Source organism: Bos javanicus, chromosome 12, assembly GCF_032452875.1.
Source record: "Bos javanicus breed banteng chromosome 12, ARS-OSU_banteng_1.0, whole genome shotgun sequence".
Classification (NCBI taxonomy): domain Eukaryota; kingdom Metazoa; phylum Chordata; class Mammalia; order Artiodactyla; family Bovidae; genus Bos; species Bos javanicus.
This window is the reverse complement of record NC_083879.1, coordinates 13,608,867-13,630,604: the sequence shown is the minus strand read 5'-3', so window position 1 is coordinate 13,630,604 and position 21,738 is coordinate 13,608,867. Positions and strand designations below refer to the sequence as shown.

Below are 21,738 nucleotides of genomic sequence, written 5' to 3'. Positions count from 1 at the left end.
TTCGAGTGAATCATCAATAGCCAGGACCCTTGAGGGTAACTTGAAAATATGCAGATCCTTTCAATGTGAGCCTCAGCTGGAGTTAGACCTCTGAGATAGAACAGGCATTGCACAGCTCACTGAACAACTGGAATTTTCCGTTCATTCTGTGTGCTGTTACAAAGATGACAATTCCCCAGATGCAAAAGGGATCCAGATTCTAACATGAAATTCGTCATGAAAATGTTAGTGGTAACCTGGCTAACGTGGTAGGTATGTGTACATTTCATCCGCCTTTGAATTTTGAAACAGATCTTGTTTCAGGTCTGGTGGAGTTAATGTTTCTCGGTCTCCACCACATTTTCTGCTTCCCCAGCTGGCTTCAGGCTGAGTTTGGTATCCATAGAGCTGCCTGTAAAGTAATAGCTGCTGAAGTCCACAGCAGTCTTCATACTTGTCAAATTTTCCAAAAGCAGAACCAGTCAAACCCCCCATTTGTCGGCTTTAATATTCCTGGCAGACACTGTGAGAGTCACATTTGGCTTTGTCCTTTAGAATTAGATTAAGATTGTAAAGCACTAAGATTCAGGAATGACATCTCAGCTTTGACTCTGCAAAGTGGCTGGAAATCTGCTGGTTACTTGGCAGTGTCTTCCTCCCACTTAAAAGATCCCCACAATTGTTCTAGCGTCCCATGGGAGCCTTTCTATTAGAAAGCCAAGTCTCAGGGAGTTGTTCATAGGTAGTTTGGGAGCAGGTCTATTGTTGAACTAACTTGTTACAGTAAGTGGGGTTGGCCTGGCATTGAAGGCGGTGTCCATCTAACAACTTCCAGGAAAATTCAGGTATATTCCAAAGTCCAAGTGCAGTTAAAGTGTGAATGCCTATATAGATTTTGTTGAACAGGGAAAGGGAAATTGCATGAAATGTTAGTCCATTAAGCTGGGTTGAATGCATGTATCTCCTTGCTTTGCGGATCACATTTGTCCTTGTTTTCATATTTGAACAAATAGCATTTGCTCAAAGGGGAAACAAAATCAAGAGCCATGAATAATAATATAAAGTTGTGATTTATTTCAAGGTCTGCATCAGAGGCCAGCAGTTACCTTCTAGCTTTGTTGGTATTCAGTTCCGCCAACATTTATTTAAGTTCTGACTTTCTTCCTGTCTCCAGCCTTCACCCCAGGGTGGGCTATGTAATTATAATCCAATGGGCATTGTTTCCATGTGGGCCCTGGTGTAGCATGTCAAAGGGCAGCAGCTAAACCCAACCAAGAGTTTGGGGAGTACAGCATCCACTCGTATTTTGGATCATTTTCCACCTCTGACCATGAATGTGCAGTTTTCCAAGATGTTTAGGTGAGAGCCTCCTTTATCCTGCTGGGGCCCTGGGTCTTTCCCTTTCTTTCAAGGCCAGCTGGATAGATTCTCATTTACTAGATATAAAGAAAGGGAAAAAGACAATTCAGTGCAGGTGAATCATCTCATCCTTATGCCATTTTATTCTCACATCATCCTTTTTTCATCTTTATGTCATCTCTTAACCTGCCCATTGAGCAGAAACTCCTCCTGGTTTCCCAAGTGAGAGACTTTCAGGTTTTGATCTTCTTCGCTTTTTAAACATTAATACCTCCAAGGAAACTCCCCATAGGCCTGCCTGAGTTCAGTTTTTCAGTTATGAGCAAAGCTTGTCATTTCAAAGCTCAGAGAGAAACTGTTTATCAAGTTGAGGAAGCATGTTCTACGGCTCTCAATTATTAATATGCATGCCAAGATGATCAATTGGGCATGCCTTGTTACAACACGCACACACGTCTGATGAAAATTTAAACACTCCGTGATCATGCCACTCTGGGACTTTCCCAGCACACTCCTTGGTGAGAGAGGAGACGGGGAAGGGAGGAAGGTGTGGAAAAGGCAAACAGGAAGCAGATGGTGATGGAGAAGGGCCTAGTGATACTAAGAATATGTGCCATCACGGAGGGCTTCCCTGGTGACTCAGTGGTAAAAAAGCTGCCCGTCATGCAGGAGAACTCTGCTCCATGTTATGTGGCAGCCTGAGTGGGAGAGGAGTTTGGGGGAGAATGGATACATGTGTATATGTGGCTGAGTCCCCTCACCTTTCAGCTGAAACTGGCACAGCATTGCTAATTGGCTCTGTGCACGTGCTCAGTTGCTCAGTTGTGTCTGACTCTTGGCGGCCCCTTGGACCGTAGCCCCCCAGGCTCCTCTGTCCGTGGGGTTTTCTAGGCAAGAATACTGGAGTGGGCTGCCATGCCCTCCTCCAGGGGATCTTCCCAACCCAGAAGTCGAACCCAGGTTTCCCACATGGCAGGTGGAATCTTTACCATATGAGCCACCAGGGAAGCCCAAGAATACTGGAGTGGGTAGCCTATCCGTTCTCTAGGGGATCTTTCTGACTCAGTAATCAAACCGGGGTCTCCTGCATTGCAGGTGGATTCTTTACTAACTGAGCTATCTGGGAAGCCCCTAACTGGCTCTACCCTAATACAAAGTAAAGTTTTTTAAAAAAAGAGTACATGCCATAAATATTAACGAGCAGAACAGAAAAGTAGAAATTGTTGAGTGTCAGACCTGGAGGGGGGACTTCAGACACTTGTGAGCCCAAACCTTCTCACTTTAGAGAAGAGAAAACTGAGGTTCTGAGACCAGACCTCTTGGGCCCCCACCATTTAGCAGTCTGTGGGTAGCTTAGAAACCAAGACTCAGCTTCTCAGACAGTTCACTTTCTTTGTGTGATGTGTGTTCGTGAAAGCTGAAAATGATGAGAGGAGGATGTTATAAATATGAATTTATAGTTTGCAGGTGGGGGTAAAGAAGTGTGCTGGCATCACACCGAATAGAAATGCTACAACATGGTTAGAAAAGGAAGTCTTTGCCTGTAGCACAACCCTCTCTCTCACCTCCACGCTTGGACCTCCTCCCTGTCTCTTGTCCGATAAGAACCAAAGCTCCTATCGCACCTCCTCGGTGAACTTTTCCTGTCTTTTCTACACATAACCACCACCCTCTCTCCTCCCTTCTGTGGCGCTTGTTAATACTGTCCGCTTGAGCATTTGATGATTTTCTAAGCATCAGGTTTTGGGGGTTTGGCTTGTTCCTCTAGCACGATTTTAGGCTAACCAAAGACAGAGTCCATCTGCTGTTCTCTCTTCTCACCTCGCTGTACCACTTTCAGACGTGATACTTGTAAGCACCTCAGTACAAGTGTTGGTTGTTGATCAGATATGGTAGACGAAACTGAAGATTGGAAATTGCAATGGAACCTGTTAACCTAAAACTCATTCTCAGTGTTGGATTTTGAGGTAAGCCATGATCTCATCTGACTTTGCTCTAATATACCCTTCCCCTTAAAAGTGAAATACACAGAGTGTACTGTAGTTGAGAATTTTGTAGAAGTAGTATTGTAGCACTGTTATTAATACTGTTTTAACCTGCCGATTGGAAAGGTTAGAACCATCATGCAAATTTGCTTTGTACCTTTATGATAGGGAATGGCATCAACCTCGTCTTAGATCTCAAAAACAGTGGAAAGACTTTCAACCAGGCACCAGGAGATCCTGATTTTAGTCCCAGCTTGATCATAAGTTAGGCAGGTCACTTTAGGAAAGATCCTGAAGCTCCTTGAGTCTTGTTTCATCATCTCTATGGGGAAAGTGTTCGACCAGACAATCCCGTAGGATTGTATCTTCCCACTCTGGAAGTACCCCCTGTCCTTATCCTATCAGCCGGCTTCCCAGGTGACTCAGTGCTAAAGAATCCTCCTGCCAGTGCAGTGGACAGGGGAGGAGGGGTTCGATCCCTGGGCCAGGAAGATCGCCTGGAGTAGGAAATGGCAACCCACTCCAGTATTCCTGCCTGGGAATCCCTGTGGACAGCGGGGGCTGGCGGTCTACATTCCACGGCGTCACAAAGTCGGGCACAACTGACCACACACGCATGCATGTATTGTATCAACAGCTTCAGCCCCTGAACATCCCTGAATGTCTGCACACGGCCAGCACCTGCCAGGACCCAGCCAGGATGTCAGTGGCTCCTGAGCTGATCACAGAACAGAGGATCGGCGGGTGCCCCCGACCCATGCCTGTCCCCACTCTGCCCCACTGCGGGTTACAGCTCCAGGTGGCACTGTGAGCTTTAAGCCACGTTTGCCCCCTGAGATCATGTGTGACTACTGATCGGCCAAAATTCATATCAGAGAGGCTGCACCTTGCATCTCCTCTGGCACGTCCTCATCTGTTTTCTTGACTGAAATCGTAAAAGCCTCTGGTGTCTGAATGAATGATGACACCCATCCACGATATTTACAGGGTCCCTATTAAGTGCCAGGTAGCGCGCAGAGGGCTGGAGTGAAATGTGAGGGGTGTCTGATCTCCCTCTAAACCCCAACCCCCCCCTTTCAGGCAGATTGGCATCCTTGTTCACATTTCTCCCGCCTAAAAGGCTTTCTCTGAAATCATTTCCTCCTTAGGAACTTCTGAGCCAAACTTTTCAGTTTATTATTAGTATTTTTTTAAATTTCCACCAAGGGAAATTTGGCTCCCATGTCCCTGCTGTCGGGAAAAAAAGAGTTTTATGAAGTGTTAAAATGTTTTCCCATGTCTGTGGTCGTCATCGCTGTTGTACATCCTTGGGAAGGAAGTTCCCCATGACTGCCTTAGCCACTCGCCAGGTTTTCTGCTTTTCCTCTAAATTACACAGATGGCTATATTTTCTAGTGTTGTCAGTGCTGCAAATGAAAGTTTCATTAAAAAAAAAAAATCTCTTGCCTCTAGGGGAAAAAATATCCAGAGACAATATCTTTTGTAATAACTTGCCAGTCAATGATGAGCACAGTTTTCTGTTCCATAGGACAGCAAAGCAGATAGCAGAAGTTTCTAGAAATTTGGCAGAACTGAGTTGAGCCTTTTTGGTATCGCCTCCGTCTGTCTGTCTGTCCTTCTATGCGTGCTCGGTCATGTCCAACTTTGTGACCCCCATGTAGCCCGCCAGGCTCCTCTGTCCACAGGATTCTCCAGGCAAGAATAGCGGAGTGGGTTGCCATTTTCCTTCTCCAGGGGTTCTTCCTTGACCCAGGGATAGAACCCAGGTCTCCTGTGTCTCCTGCATTGGCAGGCGGATTCTTCACTGCACCACCCGAGGAGGCATACCTGTACCTATATATATGGTTGGTTAAGTAATACACTATGATATTGGCCTTTCTTTTAAAATGTAAGGATAGCAAAAGATGAGAGAGAAGTTACGTGTCACACTCTGGAACAATGAAGAATTTTAGAGGGCTCTATTTTAAGAATTAACATACAAATGTTGCATGAAACACAGAACTTCAGGAAATATTAGATCTAACTCTCGGGCGCTAAGGATGAAAGCCTTTCCCCTGTTGATCCGAGCCCAGTTTCAGGGTCTGGGAAAGAAACCACTTCCCAGGGCAAGGGGGAGGGGAAGAGGAGGAGAAACGGGGCCAGGGGTCTCCTGTGAGGAAACAGCCTCTGAGCTACTTTGGAAAGAATCACAAGTTTAAAAGAAATATCTTTTACCAAAGACCCTTTAAAGCCACAGGACCTTCACATTAGATCTGAGGGAAAGTGAAGGGCCAGGAAAGTTCCTTGAAGGCCGACGCGTCTGTAACTCTCTGTGCAACTGAGAAGGGAGTACAGGTTAGTATGTGTGCTCAAAGAAAGGACACCGTCCCGTGCAGCTGGTGAGAGCACAGCCACAGACGGCGGGAGAGCTCTGTTGGAGGAGCCAGGAGGCTCAGGTGGGCCTGCCCCGCTCAAGCAGGTCGGCATGTGAGCTGAGAAGCCATTTGTCCCTTCACAAGAAGTTTGTGGGTGTCTATGTGGTGGGACGACAGGGATAGGAAGGATGCACGGGGCTGACTGGTCCACCTCTCTTGACCAAGGGATTCAAACCGGGGTAGGTTTCTGCAGGCTGCATGGCTGCTGAGAGGTGGAGCCGCAGCCTCAGCCACGCAGCCTCGCTGCCCCTCCCCGCTCTCCCAGGGTACCCCGAAGCCCTCCGCCACTCCTAGACCCCTAAAAGCTCTCACCCAGCCCTGCCTTGAGCTTTCCCGGCCGAGGCATTTTGTTCAACAACAGTGACAAACAGAAGCAGGACAGATTTTCTTAACAGATGAAAGCACGTGCTGGCAGACAGGCAAGCAGGGGCCCACTTTCCAGACTCTCAGACTTCCTTGGTGTCTTTCAGATTGGAGAGGGCTCAATGCAGTTTCTTGTCCCATCTCGTTGTTCGGTCGCTCAGTCATGTCTGACTCTTTGCCACCCCATGGACCACAGCACACCAGGCCTCCCTGTCTGTCACCAACTTCTGGAGTTTGCTCAAACTCACGTCCATTGAGTCGGTGGTGCCATCCAGCCATGTCATCCTCTGTCATCCCCTTCTCCTCCTGCCTTCAATCTTTCCCAGCATCAGAGGCTTTTCTGATGACTTAGAAAGAACTAATGACTTAGTTCTTCACAACAGGTCGCTGAAGTATTGGAGCTTCAGCTTCAGCATCAGTCCTTCTCACATCCATACATGACTACTGGAAAAACCATAGCTTGTACTGGATAGATCTTTGTGGGCAAAGTAATGTATCTGCTTTTTAATATGCTGTCTAGGTTTGTGAGAGCTTTTCTTCCAAGGAGCAGGCATCTTTTAATTTCATGGCTGAAGTCACCGTCCACAGTGATTTTGGAGCCCAAGAAAATAAAGTCTGTCACTATTTCCATTGTTTCTCCATCTATTTGCCATGAAATGATGGGACCGAATGCCATGATCTTTGTTGTTTGGATGTTGATTTTCAAGCCAGCTTTGTCACTCTCCTCCTTCACTTTCATCAGGAGGCTCTTTAGTTCTTCACTTTCTGCCACAAGGGTGGTGTCATCTGCATATCTGAGGTTATTGATGTTTCTCCCAGAAATCTTGATTCCAAACTTGTGCTTCATCCAGCCCAGCGTTTCTCATGATGTACTTGCATAGAAGTTAAATAAGCAGGGTGACAGTATACAGCCTTGACGTACTCCTTTCCCAATTTGGAACCAGTCTATCGTTCCATGTCCGCTTCTAACTGTTGTTTCTTGACCTGAGTACAGGTTTCCTATCAGGCAGGTCAGGTGGTCTGATATTCCCATCCCTTTAAGAATCTTCCGTATTATGTTGTGATCCACACGGTTGAAGGCTTTAGCATAGTAAATGAAGCAGAAGTAGATGTTTTCCTGGGATTCTCTTGCTTTTTCTGTGATCCAGTGGATGTTGGCAATTTGATCTCTGGTTCCTCTGCCTTTTCTAAATCCAGCTTGAACATCTGGATGTTTTCGGTTCACATACTATTGAAGCCTGGCTTGGAGAATTTTGAGCATTACTTTGCTAGCGTGTGAGATGAGCGCAGTTGTGCAGTAGTTTGAGCATTCTTTGGCATTGACTTTCTTTGAGATTGGAATGAAAACTGACCTTTTCCCGTCCTGTGGCCACTGCTGAGTTTTCAAAATTTGCTGGCACATTGAGTGCACCACTTTCACAGCATCATCTTTTAGGATTGGAAATAGCTGGAATCCAGATCAGCTGAAATTCCATGACCTCCAGTAGCTTTGTTCTCGTAGTGATGCTTCCTAAAGGCCTGTTTGACGTTGGACTCCAGGATGTCTGGCTCTGCTGCTGCTGCTGCTGCTGCTGCTAAGTCGCTTCAGTCGTGTCCGACTCTGTGCGACCCCATAGACGGCAGCCCACCAGGCTCCCCCATCCCTGGGATTCTCCAGGCAAGAACACTGGAGTGGGTTGCCATTTCCTTCTCCAATGCAGGAAAGTGAAAAGTGAAAGTGAAGTCGCTCAGTCGTGTCCGACTCTTAGCGGCCCCATGGACTGCAGCCCACCAGGCTCCTCTGTCCATGGGATTTTCCAGGCAAGAGTACTGGAGTGGGGTGCCATTGCCTTCTCCGATGTTTGGCTCTAGGTGAGTGATCACACTATCGTGGTTATCTGGGTCATGAAGCTCTTTTTTGTACAGTTCTTCTGTGTATTCTTGCCGCCTCTTCTTAATATCTTCTGTTTCTATTAGGTTCATATGTTTCTGTCCTTTATTGTGCATAAACACAAATATTTGGCTTCTTTGTGTTAGAAAATTCTACTTACTTAAAGCTTTTCTCCAGCTGTTGTTAAAGTCGTTCCCGCCTCCTTTGACGTTTTGTGCCACCTCCGTTCCAGCAGTTTTCATACTGGGGTTCCTTGGGGCTGTAGCAGTATCTTTGGCGTTTTTTGTCTTCAGTGCCTTGTAAAAGGTCTGGCACTCCCCAGTGTTCATAAGACTTGGGCTTATAGTAGAGATCCACATACAAATGGTTATAAATGCATGATGTGAAGTTGCCCAGATGCTGTTTCCATTTCCAACTTTACCACTTGTCAAGTATGTGACTGGTAACGACACCTCTCTGTGAATCTCGTTTCTTTGTCAGTGAAACAGGCATAACGATAACTCTTGCCTCAGAGAGTTATGGTTGTTCATCGCTCAGTCATATCCAACTCTTTGCAACCCAATGGACTGCAGCACACCAGGCTTTTCTATACTTCACTGTCTCCCAGAGTCTGCTCAGACTCAGGTCCATTGAGTCGATGATGCCATCCAACCACCTCATCCTCTGTTGCCCCCTTCTCTTCCTGCCCTCAGTCTTTACCAGCATCAGAGTCTTTGCCAGTGAGTCGGCTCCTCACATCAGGTGGCCAAAGTTTTGGAGCTTCAGCTTCAGCATCAGTACTTCCAGTGGATATTCAGGCTTGATTTCCTTTAGGATTGACTGGTTTGGTCTCCTTGCTGTCCAAGGGACTCTCAAGAGTCTTCTCCAACACCACAGTTTGAAAGCATCAATTCTTTTGTGCTCAGCCTTCTCTATGGTCCAACTCTCACATCCATACATGACTACTAGAAAAACCATAGTGTTCAATATATGGAGAGTTGTTGGGAAATTTAAATGAGATAATATTTTTAAATCAGAGATTCTCAAACTTTTATTATGTGTGAGTATGATCTGGAGACCTTAGAAAAGAGCATTTGCTAGACTGGTGGTTGCCAGAGACAGAAGGTGGAGGTGCAGGAAAGTGATGAAGGCAGTCAAAAGGCACAAACTTCTAGTTATAAATAATTCCTAGGGATGGAATGTACAGCATGGCAACAATAGTTAACAATACTGTATTGCATACTTTAAAGTTTCTAAGACAGTAAATCTTAAATATTTTTCATCACAAGAAAAAAATATGATACCCAGGTGAGATGATGGATGTTAAGTAACCTTGGGGTAATCATTTCACAATATCTACCTATAGGAAATCATTATGTTGTACACCTTAAATTTACATAATGTCAATTACATCTCAGTGAAACTGGGAAAGTGTTTTCAGAAGAAGAATTTGCTGGGCCCCACCCCTAGAGTTTCTAATCAGTAAGTGTAGGGGCTCCTTGCATTTTAATAAGTTTTCAAGTGATGCTTATGGTACTGGTCCAGGATCCACATTTTGAAAACCACTGTTTAAAATCAAGTGTAGTGTCTGCCCAGTTAAGTCTAAGTAAGTAGAAATAGCCAACAACTGTTGTCTGATTTTCCTAGCACCACTCATGGAGTTGATGGTGACCCAGAGGAAGGCAGGGTCACCATTTTGAAGGTCACAAAGAAGAAGGGACACCCAGAAACTGTATCTCTCCCCTTCCTGATGAATGATAGACAAGCCGACCACTGACAAAGGGGCTGTTTTGACAAATCTGTAGGCATCTTTCTATGATTCATAATGGAAACTGCAAACGTAGATAGCTCAGATTCAGAGCATTGGTCATCATGTCCTTCAAGCCTTTTCTCATTGATCAGGAATGGCAGAATTTAAACACTTGATTACCAGCTGTTGACATGGGATAGGAAAAGAATCTGGAAAACACTTAGTGGGCAGAAAATTGTAATGAAACTTGGTGATAGCACTTAAAAATTCAGATGTTCTTTATCTTTTTCCCACTGCTAAGAATCTCTTATAAGTATACCTGTGGCGGATTCATTTTGATATTTGGCAAAACTAATACAATTTGTAAAGTTTAAAAATAAAATTAAAAAAAGATATTTACGTAAGAATGTGCCAGAAGTTAGGTCTGAGGGTGTCCACTGTGGCCTTGTTAATTATGCACATAAGGCTAGATTTCCAAATACGACCCTGTGGAATTCTCCAGGCAAAAATACTGCGGTGGATTGCCATTCCCTTCTCCAGGGGATCTTCCCAATCCAGGGATCGAATGCAGGTCTCCTGCATTGCAGGCAGATTCTTTACCATCTGAGCCACCAGGAAAGCTCAGATATAGCACAGTGTATATAATAGCACTTCTATGTAAGTTTAAAAAGGTTGCGCATAGAAAAATACAAGTGTGTACTCTGTGTATAACATTTTCTCTGGAGGGATAGGCTCTTAACAGTAGTTTAAAGAGAGACACAGAACTTACTGAACAACACAGAGCTCAGCCACATGTTCTGTGATGACCTAGAGGAGAGGGATGGAGGGAGGTTCCATGCATATACAAGCAGGAAGCTGGTATATGTATACATATAATTGATTCAGACGGAGGGAGGTTCAAGCAGGAGGCTGTATATGTATACACATAATTGATTCAGATGGAGGGAGGTTCAAGCAGGAGGCTGTATATGTATACACATAATTGATTCAGATGGAGGGAGGTTCAAGCAGGAGGCTGTATATGTATACACATAATTGATTCAGATGGAGGGAGGTTCAAGCAGGAGGCTGTATATGTATACACATAACTGATTCACTTTGTCATACAGCAGAAACTAACACAACGTTGTACAGCAATTATCCTCCAGTTAAAAAATATAAGTAAAGAAATAAAAAGAGACACTGAGTGGGAAGTAGTCAGGATGGGGAGATAGACTTTGACTTTTCAATTTATTCCTTTTTTCGTATATACATATATTACTTTCATTTAGTCCAAAGGGATAATCTAGACAGGGTGATTTATTGGATCTTAAAAAGCCTAATGAGTTCTATATATTGTAAGGAACCATTAAAATTATAATAGTCTCATGGATTTTTGTTATGTTACTTCCCTGAATCTTTGAATAGATGCATTAAATAAAGGCATCTACAGTTCTCTGAAATGTAGTGGGATTTATATACAGCTTAAAAAGTCACTGTCCAATATCCTAGCATTTATTTGAACAGTGTCACCATTTCTTGCTTGCTTAAAATTTGCTAAAAGGATCCTTTTCTTTTTCCTTTTTTTTTTTTTTTTTACAATTTGATCAGTATGTGTTTCTTCCTAGCCCCATCCCATTCCCCCCCAAAATCGGATTTTTTACCTCATCCAGACAGGAAGTTCAGAACCGTGGCACCTGCTGGTGATGTTTGGGCTGCAGGTGGCTCAGATGGTAAAGAATCTGCCTATAGAGCTGGAGACGTAAGAGACATGAGTTTGATCCCTGGGTCGGGCAGATCCCCTGGAGAAGGAAATGGCAACCCACTCCAGTGTTCTTGCCTGGCAAATCCCATGGACAGAGGAGCCTGGCAGGCTATGGTCCAGAGGGTCGAAGAGAGTCAGACATGACTGAAGTGGCCTAGCACGTACCCACACTGCAGAAGACCCGAGTTTGATTCCTGGATGGGGAAGATCCCCTGGAAAAGGGAATGGCAACCCACTCCAGTGTTCTTGCCTGGAGAATTCCATGGCCAGAAGAGCCTGGTGGACTACAGTCCATGGGGTCACGAAGTGTGGGACACAACTGAGCGACTATCACTTTTACTTTTTAACAAGGCTGTCATGGATCTCACAGGGTTACACAGCCTGATTCGTTTGACTCGTCTCAAGACAGAACCCAGAAGGCCGTTTTTCCTCCTCGACTTGAAATTCCAGCCCATGCCTCCTTAATGTATGGGTTTGGCCGAGTTAATTCCGTTTCCTGGGCTTCCCGCCAGACTGGCTCCTGAGCTGAGGACCCAGAACCAGAGTAAGGGCACAGGAATCTCTGGGAGCCACTCTAGCAGCCGCCCATGCTGTGTTCGACACTAACTGCTCCTCCCTCTGGCTTTGTCTCGCTCCTCTGGGCATCCCAGAAGCCCTGGATCACTTACTGCTTTCTCTGTTCTAATTCTTCAATCCAAGGCCAAGGCTCATCCATCCCACCCCGGCTTTTAGTATTTAATAACAGCACTGATGAGCCAGGGTGGGGAAACTCCCCTCTTTCACTTGTTATATGCCTTTGAAAATCTCTCAAAGCCATTAGCAGAGAATTTGGGAAAATGTTAGCCCTTAAAGGGAAATTAAATTTCCTCTGAAACCCACAGAGTTTAAGGTTCTATCAGGAACCTAGGTAAGTTTTAAGAACAAACATTCTGCCTGGAAGATTTGTTTGAGGTGCTCTAGGTAAGCAGGCCTACTGCCTATGAGGACTTCATCAATTTCTCCAGGTATCAGCCTTTCCTAGTGGCTCAGTCAAAATCTGCTTGCAGTGCAGGAGAGCTGGGTTTGATCCGTGGGTTGGGAACATCCCCTGGAGAAGGGAATGGCAGTTCGCTCCAGTATTCTTGCCTGCAGAATTCCATGGACAGAGGAGCCTGGCAAGCTACAGTCCATGGGGCCCCAAGAGTCAGACACAGACAGCGATTAAACCACCACCGCCAAATGGATGGGAGGCTCTGTCACAGCTGTTTGGTGGGAACAGAAGATGCAGGAGGTTCAGAGACTCAAACGTAAGCTCAGGAGGATATGGAGGAGGAGGTCTGTGTTTGTTCTCTAGAGGAGCCTAACTTTCTCTTTGACTGCTTCCAATGCTTTTCTGTCTAGAGCTCAAAAACCAGGAGCCTGGGGCGGCCCAGAAGTCTGGTGCCTGGCTCCTTCCCCAGAAATGTATTGGAGTGGGATCTGTCCTGGGTGTTTACCCAGAACGCCCTGTTCTGAGCTTGTCTTTTCTGAGAAGACTGAAGTCAAGTGCTTCTCAAGAGGATTTGTAAAGTTCTCTCTCATGTAAGAAGTCTGTTCTGAAGTCAACAGAGGTCCAGTTTGAAGTGAGGGTGAAATACTGGGGAAATGTATTAAATTACTTAGTCTTAGGATTTTTTTGAAGTTCTGAGGAATTTATACACATACATGTGCATGTTATGTGTATAAGAGAATGGATAGTCACTCACTAGTAGACTGTTCAGTTCTCTTATACACTCGACATACACGCCTATGTGTATAAATTCTTCAGAATTAAAAAATCCTAACAAGTATGTGTGCCTGTTACGTGTATAAGAGAACGAATAATCACTGGTAAGGTGTTCAGTTGGGCTTCCCAGCAGCACAGCAGCAAAGACTTCACTTGCCAATGCAGGACTTGCAAGATACGTGGGTTCGATCACTGAGTCAGGAGGATCCCTGGAGTAGGAAATGGCAACCCACTCCAATGTTCTTGCCCGGAAAAGTCCATGGACAGAGGGGCCTGGCGGGGCTAGAGTCCAGGGGATTACAAAAAGCCGGACACACACACACACACACACTCACACACTCACACGCACTCACACTCACTCTTAAACGTAGAGGCCATTAGGCTGAAGAAGCTCTCAGGCCATGGTGGGGCTGGAAACCAAACCCTCTGCCTGCACATGCCTCAAGGTTAAGAGAAACCTGAGGGCAGCCGCTCGCAAATAAGCAGCCGGAGTCTGAGCACCAGCGAGTCAGCAGTACCCTTGCTCAGCCTCTGCCTGCTCGCGGGGAGTCTCCCCGGCTCCCGTCAGCGGAGCACTCCTGGCCACTTCCGGTTCCCTCCTGCTCGGTTGGAATCCACTTTCGCTGAAATAAGCTTCACAAAGTTTAGTATACTTCAGTTTATCCTTTCGCAAGAGTTTCTTCAAAGGGTGATGAGCCATTTCCTCTCTTCGTCCTTCCTTTATGTTCCTTCATACCTGCCAGATGTGTCCTCGGGGACTCGACTGTCACCCCGAAGACGGACATTCAAGCATCCTTTTGAAAAAAATCAGTCTCTCTCATTCTTTTATTGAGGATAATTGTTTTGGGGTTCGATCCCTGGGTCAGGAGGATTCTTTGGAGCAGGAAACGGCACCCAACTCCAGTATTTTTGCCTGGAGGATTCCATGGGCAGAGGAGCCCGATGGGCTGCAGAGAGCCTGACACCACTGAGCGCGCACACACGTAATTGCCTCACAGGGTTGTGTTAGTTTCTGCTGTACAAGGAAGTGAATCAGTTCTATGTACCCAGATACGCGCTCCCTCTTGGACTTCCTTCCCGCCCCCATCCCACGCTCCAGGTCAGCGCAGAGCCCCGCGCTGAGCTCCCGGTGGTTTACGGCAGCTTCCCACTAGCTAGCTTCTTCGCGCGTGGCGGTGTTTATACGTCAGTCCTCCTGCCCCAGTTCGTCTCACCCTTCCCTTGCCCCTCTGTGTCCCCATCGTCTGTTCTCTGCGTCTGTATCTCTATTCCTGCCCTGCAGACAGGCTCCTCTGTACCATTTTTCTAGATTTCACATGTATGCATTATAATAATAGCTGCTAAGTCACTTCAGTCGTGTCCGACTCTGTGTGACCCCATAGACGGCAGCCCACCAGGCTCCCTCGTCCCTGGGATTCTCCAGGCAAAAACATTGGAGTGGGTTGCCATTTCCTTCTCCAGTGCATGAAAGTGAAAAGTGAAAGTGAAGTCGCTCAGTCATGCCCAACCTTCAGCAACCACATGGACTACAGCCCACCAGGCTCCTCCGTCCATGGGATTTTCCAGGCAAGAGTACTGGAGTGGGGTGCCATTACCCTCTCCGATATATAATAATATATAATATAGTAATATATATTATTATAATAATATAAAATATCACATATATGTTTTTCCCTTTCTGACCTACTTCACTCTGTATGACAGACTCTGGTGCATCCACATCCACCACAAATGACCCAACTTCATTTCCTCTTATGGCCATCACTTTTAATTTTTTTCATTTTTCTCAAATAACCTAAATTTAGGCAAACCTAATATGTAGAAACACATGGCATCACCGACTCAATGGATGTGAGCTTGAACAAGCTCCGGGAGTTGGTGATGGACAGGGAGGCGTGACATGCTGCCATCCATGGGGTTGCAAAGAGCTGGACACGACAGAGTGGCTGAACTGGACTAAATACATAGAGTGGGAGGGGAGATTTGCAAAGTATGAAGAGTACATATTAATTCTCTTACTGAGAGCTCTTTCTATTGATAATGCTTCCAAAAATGCTGAGGTGTTCTAACCGCTGTAAGCTGGTGTGGGGCCTCCAGCCACCACTCTGCAGATCCCTGGGTGGTGAAGGCCCCGTGGGGGTTGACGTGAGTTTATTCTGCTCACAGCTCAACTTCTGCACGCTGTCTTTGTGAACTCAGGCCAGCACCGTCTTGTGTACTATTTCTCTGTCTCAGCATTGAAGTAGAGTGTTGAAGATCCCACGTTAGCAACTACTTGTAGTTTTGCCTTATAGAATATGTTGTATAAATCATACTGGGGAAGTGGTGAGTGGTAGTCAAATTCACCAACTTGCTCTTTGGTGTGTCCTGCTGGAGACAATGAAGACTGAATGGTCTTTCCCTGGGACATCAATCCTAGCAGTCATCCTGATTTATGATTTAAAAAAATACACTGTCTTGGAATCCCATCCATGAGGGCATACTCTTTGAGATAGTGTTTCCCTAATGAGGATGAATCCATGCCGAGCCAAGCATTCTTCTGAGTCCTTTCGTGCACTTTTCATTTGAAAGACACAGCTGGTTCACAGTTAGTCTGCACCAAAATGAGAGGAGTCAGCTGGACCTCAGAAATACTGTGCAAGTTATTTTTTAAACCTAAGCCAAGTTACCCAGTTTGGGGGTTTTAGTTTTGAGGTTTTTTTAACTTGTTAATATGTGGGGTGGGGTAGGGAGTATAAAACTTAATAAGAAATAAAGATAATCATTTTAGTTAATGTGCAATTGAACAGAATACAATTAATTACATGAAGTTGAAAATGGCCCAGAAAATTCAAGATAAATCTCTGAATTCTTACTTTTTTCCCCAAACCTCCAATGTGTGTTAATGTTTTGGCTCCATCTGGATGACCTTCAGGTATCTCAGATTCAGCCTGTCCAGAAGTCAGCTCCTGATCTCCTCTCGCAGACCTCCACTGTGCTCATCCTCTTGGTCTCTGGTGTACTCCCCAAGCTTGAGCCATTCTGTTCTCCCTTCTGTCCAACCTTACAGCAAGTCAGCCACTGTGTCCTATTGACTCCTTGCTCCTCTCTCCACCCAGCACCCTGTGTTAATCCCAAGCCTTCATCATCTCTCCCCAACAAATCCTGCTTGCTGGTGCCTCCTCTGGTCTACAGTATACAGTCACACTCTGGCTTGTAACATATACAGTCCCTCCTGAGTCATCCTCACCCAGATTCAGCCCCATCCCCACCAGCTACTTTCACACAAAGTCCTTTCACAGCTCCATGCCCACCTTTGAACCAGTCGCCCCTGCCTTCTCTACTGGGCAAGCCACTGATTCATCATTTAAGACTTAGCAGATGTGGCCTTCTTTAGGGATGTTCCATCTGATTTCTGCCTAACTGAGTTAGTTACTGTGTCCCCATCAGTTCAGTTCAGTTCAGTCACTCAGTCATGTCCAACTCTTTGCGACCCCATGAATCACAGCACACCAGGCCTCCCTGTCCCTCACCAACTCCCGGAGTTCACTCAGACTCACGTCCATCCAGTTGGTGATGCCATCCAGCCATCTCATCCTCTGTTGTCCCCTTCTCCTCCTGCCCCCAATCCCTCCCAGCATCAGAGTCTTTTCCAGTGAGTCAACTCTTTGCATGAAGTGGCCAAAGTACTGGAGTTTCAGCTTTAGCATCATTCCTTCCAAAGAACACCCAGGGCTGATCTCCTTTAGAATGGACTGGTAGCTGTCATCAATACCTCTCTTGTGTAGGGTAATTACCTGCTTGTCTTTATTTCTCCCTAGAGACAGTGATCTCATCAAGGGCATGAGCTCTGTCTTAATTGTGTGTTTCTAGCAATCAGTCAAATGCTTGTTCATTCGGAGGATCTTCTATGTTTGCTGAATGAATGAATGAATTGAACTTATGCCCTGAGATGTGGTAATAACATGTACTAAATAATTGAGGCATTTAACCTCATTCAAGAGTACTGGGCTTCAGTAGATACCCAGGAGTCTGTTTTAACCCTTGAACCTGCGCAGTCTTTTCTCTACATGCCTTGCCTTCTGTACACCTCCACATGCATTAATGATCCCTCTTACTTTCCTGCCACTCCACACACACACATGTGACTTCACCATTTTCACTGTTGTATATCCCCTCTATTAACAGCCTTCCCTCACTGCTAGCAGAATGTTGACTTGCACCCCCCAGATACTCCGTCTCAACCTGTCCTGTGCTTTGTCCTCAGGCCTGGTGTCAGGACACCCACCATTCAGGACACCGTCATCTAACCATGATGCTGGTTAGAGTTCTACTATTAAAAGCAATGGAGCCCTTTACTCTCTAACAATCCCACGATCACCACCCCGGACAGATAATCTTATTAGACGGTGGATCCCACCATGGCCTTTTGGGCCGGCTGCTCTGTGTTGCCCGTGCAGCAGGCAGCTTGAAGCCCCAGATTCTCGCAGCCTCCCCGCAGACAAAGCAACAGGAAACCCAGGCTGCGGAAGCCGAACCAGTTCTCCACCAGCCGCGCAGCTGAGCGGAGCCCTGGGGGTGGGTGATCAGGGGAAAGTCAGCACTGGGGGTGGCTTGGCGGGACTGGCCTGGAAGTGTTCCTTCCTCTAGGTGAGGTGGGAGAGGGGAACCGAGTATACTCAAGGTGGGGGAGAGCTTAGCTGCCCAGCGATCCTCCTGTTCCAAGTAAGTGCAACAAATTCATCAGGTGACCGGAGGATGAAGTTTGATGAGATTTGGAGTTGGGATTCCCTTGAGGCAGAAAACAGTCCACGGGAGAGCCCCTGTGAAAATCACCCACAGAGTGAGAAGTAGTTGCTCGTTAATATTAGAAGATATTTACCATGTAGTAGGGCTTCCCGGGTGGCTCAGTTGTGAAGAACCCACCTGCCAATACAGGAGACATGAGAGACGCAGGTTCGATCCCTGGGTCGGGAAGATCCCCTGGAGGAAGGCATGGCAACCCACTCCAGTAATCTTGGCTTAGAAAATCCCCATGGATAGAGGAGCCTGGTGGGCTACAGTCCATAGGGTCGTGAAGAGTCAGACACGACTGCAGCAACTTAGCCAGCACCGTGTAGTCAGTGAAGGAAATCCGCTTTCTTCCTCTCCTCCATCACACACTTGTTTGTTTTGTGGGCTCACTTTTGAAATCAGGGCACCAGGTGCTGCTCTTCTGCGGACATTATTCTATTTCTCTTTGACATTCTTTGGACACCTGGAAGATTGGGAAGAGCTTTGATGTCCTTTTTTATAATAGAGCCCTGGGAAATCACTTAAGAAAGATTTATGTTAAGCAGAGCGTTAGCATCCATAAGAAGCTCATTTTACCTGTGCTTTCCTAACATTTCCTAAATGTTTAGAAGTTCGGGTTTAATCATATGGTTCATTCAGTGCCACGATTTCCTTAATCCCGTGCTTAGTAGATTGATAACCGCTTGAGCAAAATTAAATCTGCAGTCGGTTGGCCCCACCTCTGAGCTCCACTGCTAAGAGTCCTTTCCTTTCCCTGGAGAGCTTTGTTCACCACCCCTCAGCACTGACCATGGACACAGCACCTCGCCTGGAAGCCACAGAAGTGCTGTGTTAAGTCAAAGTGATAGAAGTAGACCTTCAAGGGTGTTGGGAGCCTGAGGGGGGAGGGGAGCTTTATGAAAGTGAAAACGGAGTCACCGAGAATGGTCGTGGCCGTGCTGAATCCGTGGAGGGCGCCATATGGTGTTGCATTAAGATCTGCATGCAGTGTGCTGCTGGTTGGGTGAGAGCCTTGGTCTGTCTTGAAGTGGAGGCAGTGGCTCCTGTTTACTGCCAGAGGGCTGGAGAGCTGGCTGCAGTGGGTGCCACAGGGGAGAAAGGGGGACCAACGAGTAAAAATGGCCTTGAGATCGAGGGGAAATGTGACACCACTACTCACTGCCCCACCTTGGAACTTGGACACGGTAATGTCTTCAGAGGGCGGCAACACGGCCCTTGAGATGGAGGCCAGCAGAGGGAAAGATGGATGTTTGCCACTTCCTCGTTCAGCCGCTCCACCCCGGCTTCACTTCTCAGGCCCCAACCCCAGGCATTCCTGGATTTGTAGATCTGTATCTGTATGCCACCACCAGTGCCTGGATATCTATAGATCTACATTGACAGATCCACCAAGTCATGTTTTTAGACACGAGCTAAAGAAGGCTTGGGTGCCAATGTCCATGCCCTTTTCCCAGCCGTATTTAGAACTTGTGTTAACCTAAAGTTGTGGAGACAGACTTGAAGGGAGACCTCCCCAACCTTGCTAACATGTAAGTACGAAAAGGCACGAATCGGATGGATATGGATGATGTCATTTCTACTGTGACATCATCTATAGACTCTTAGTGCCTTTGCTTTGCTTCCCTGGAGTGATCACAACATAAATTACTTGTCTTGTTTGACTTCCTTGTTCACCAAAGTTGAGCAGATTGTGGCCGTTTTCAACGCTTCTACCAGACAAAAAGCTTGGGACCATTTCTCGAAAGCTCAGCGCAAGAACATAGACATTTGGCGAAAGCACTCTGAGGTTGGTGATTTTATTATTACTTTCTAACCACCGTCACACAGCTGGATTGGCAGGGAAGAGTGTGGCTACAGCCATGATGGTTTCTGTTATAGCGGGCAGTCCACCGGCCCGTGTCCTGTCTCACTGTCAGCCCCACATCCAGCTCAGATTGGTCCCCTGGTCCATAAAAGCAGCTGACCTGATGCTTGGAGGACGGAGAGCTTTTCTTTCCTGCAGAGAAAAGCATCTCTCCCATTCATAGTAAAGAGCTCGGAAATAAGCCCTTGGCGTAATCATTGTGCCGAAAAAGTGTAACGTAAAATAGAAAACTGGTCTTGACTGAGTTGGTTTTTTCCAGTGTTCTGCGGCACCATGGTTGCCATTTGCCCCTTGGCTAGAAAGGGCAAGTGTGCCTTTCAGCCACGTCTTCTCATCTTAAGCCATGCTGTAGTCTCCTGTGCCAGCCGAGGGGCCCCGTCAGATCTCTCCCCAGAGCAGATGTCCCCAGGTAGTGAATGTCCCGGCTAGCACTATCCACCTTTCTGCATCAGTGCATGTGTGAAGTGTGAGTATCTACCCCGAGGCAAGAGCTCAGACCTCGACCTTCCCTGCCACCTACAAGAACCAGAATGTGTCATGAGTCATTGCTCGTCCAGCTGTTATTTTTAACCCTGCAGTGTAGTGTTCGCTTTGAACCTGTAATTTGAAAGTAAGTATACTGTCTTTGTTTGCTTCTTCCTTTTTTTTTATTTAACGAGAGAATGTCTTTCATTTGGATGCTTCTCCATCTCTAGCATGTTAATATTAAAGCTCTCTAAATGATAACCCCCTCTTTCCAAATCCCAAACTTATAGAAGGTAAGGTTTATTTATTTAATGATTTTGGCTACACTTGGAAAATAAGTGTTTTATGTAGAGTTTGAGGAACCACAAAGTGCCGGGGAATCAATCATCTGGGTAGCATTTTAAGTGCCCATTAACTAATGCTAAATTACAGTTGAATACCAATGGCGCTGGATGTAGCATCCACATGCATACCAAATGAATTCTTTATTATCACTGTTATTATGGTGAATACTGAATGACTTCACAATAATGGGACACTTAAAACGCTAGTGCAATTTATTATGAAGAAGGACATTTTTTATTTTGTTCACAAATTCGGAGAATGTGGCTGGTGACTGATACAATTCTGTTCCTCTGCCCAGGATGATGGATAAGGAGGAGGTGGGGTTTCTCTTCAATGTTGGGGAAAAGGGGGGCAGAAAACCAACAGGAGCTCATCTCAGGCTCTCGCAGACACTGACTGACTCAGGACCCACGTCAGTGTTGATTTTCAGGAGGAAAGAGTCCCGGAAATCAGTGATGAAATATCCAAGATGAGTGTTCTGAGACACTCATTGGAATCCACAAAGCACGATTCAGGTGTGGGAATGATCTGCCTATGAATTGTTTGCTTTTTTGGCTTCACACAAAACCAGACATACTAGGAGAAATGTTAAGAGAAGGGCAGGTGGCTTAACTCTGGATAAATCCAGACCTACCAAATCTGGCATTAATACGTGAGTGTCAGCAACTCATTGATCCATCAGGCTTCCTGCCATGTCTGATCCTGCTCCCCTAGCCCTGCCGCCGCCTCCTGTGCAGGGCCATCCTCTCCTTTGCTGAACGGGACACACAAAGGGTTCTGGCTTTGTCCCAAGGAACCCTGCTTGCTTCACTCCCTCCCGGGAGGCAGAAACGGAAGCAGTCCAGAGAGATGCTCCTGGAAAGGGTCTTTGCGTCTCCTTGCCGCTCCCACCGCCTCTTTTGATACACCAGGAAATAGAATTCTAAATTACCTTTGATTTTCTCTCCTCCGTGTCGCCTAACTGATTAAATACCAGTTGGCAGTTTAACATTGTGGATGATTTCTCAGTTGCATATAAGCTTGATAATTGGCTTGATTTTTTCCACGTTCCCGTGAACAGCATCTGTTAATTATCGGCAACACCTTTACAGATTTATTAGAGTG

General features: G+C 46.2%; 1 protein-coding gene across 14 annotated transcripts in view; it reads left to right on the top strand.

Moving 5' to 3' along the window:
- ENOX1 (ecto-NOX disulfide-thiol exchanger 1) overlaps nucleotides 1-21,738 on the top strand; it is a 680,109-nt gene that overhangs the window by 515,518 nt on the left and 142,853 nt on the right. For all 14 annotated transcript variants that reach the window (XM_061434507.1, XM_061434500.1, XM_061434506.1 and 11 more), the window contains one exon: nucleotides 19,640-19,746. In XM_061434507.1, coding sequence (XP_061290491.1) covers nucleotides 19,640-19,746 — 107 coding nt within the window. The remainder of the gene's footprint in view (nucleotides 1-19,639; nucleotides 19,747-21,738) is intronic.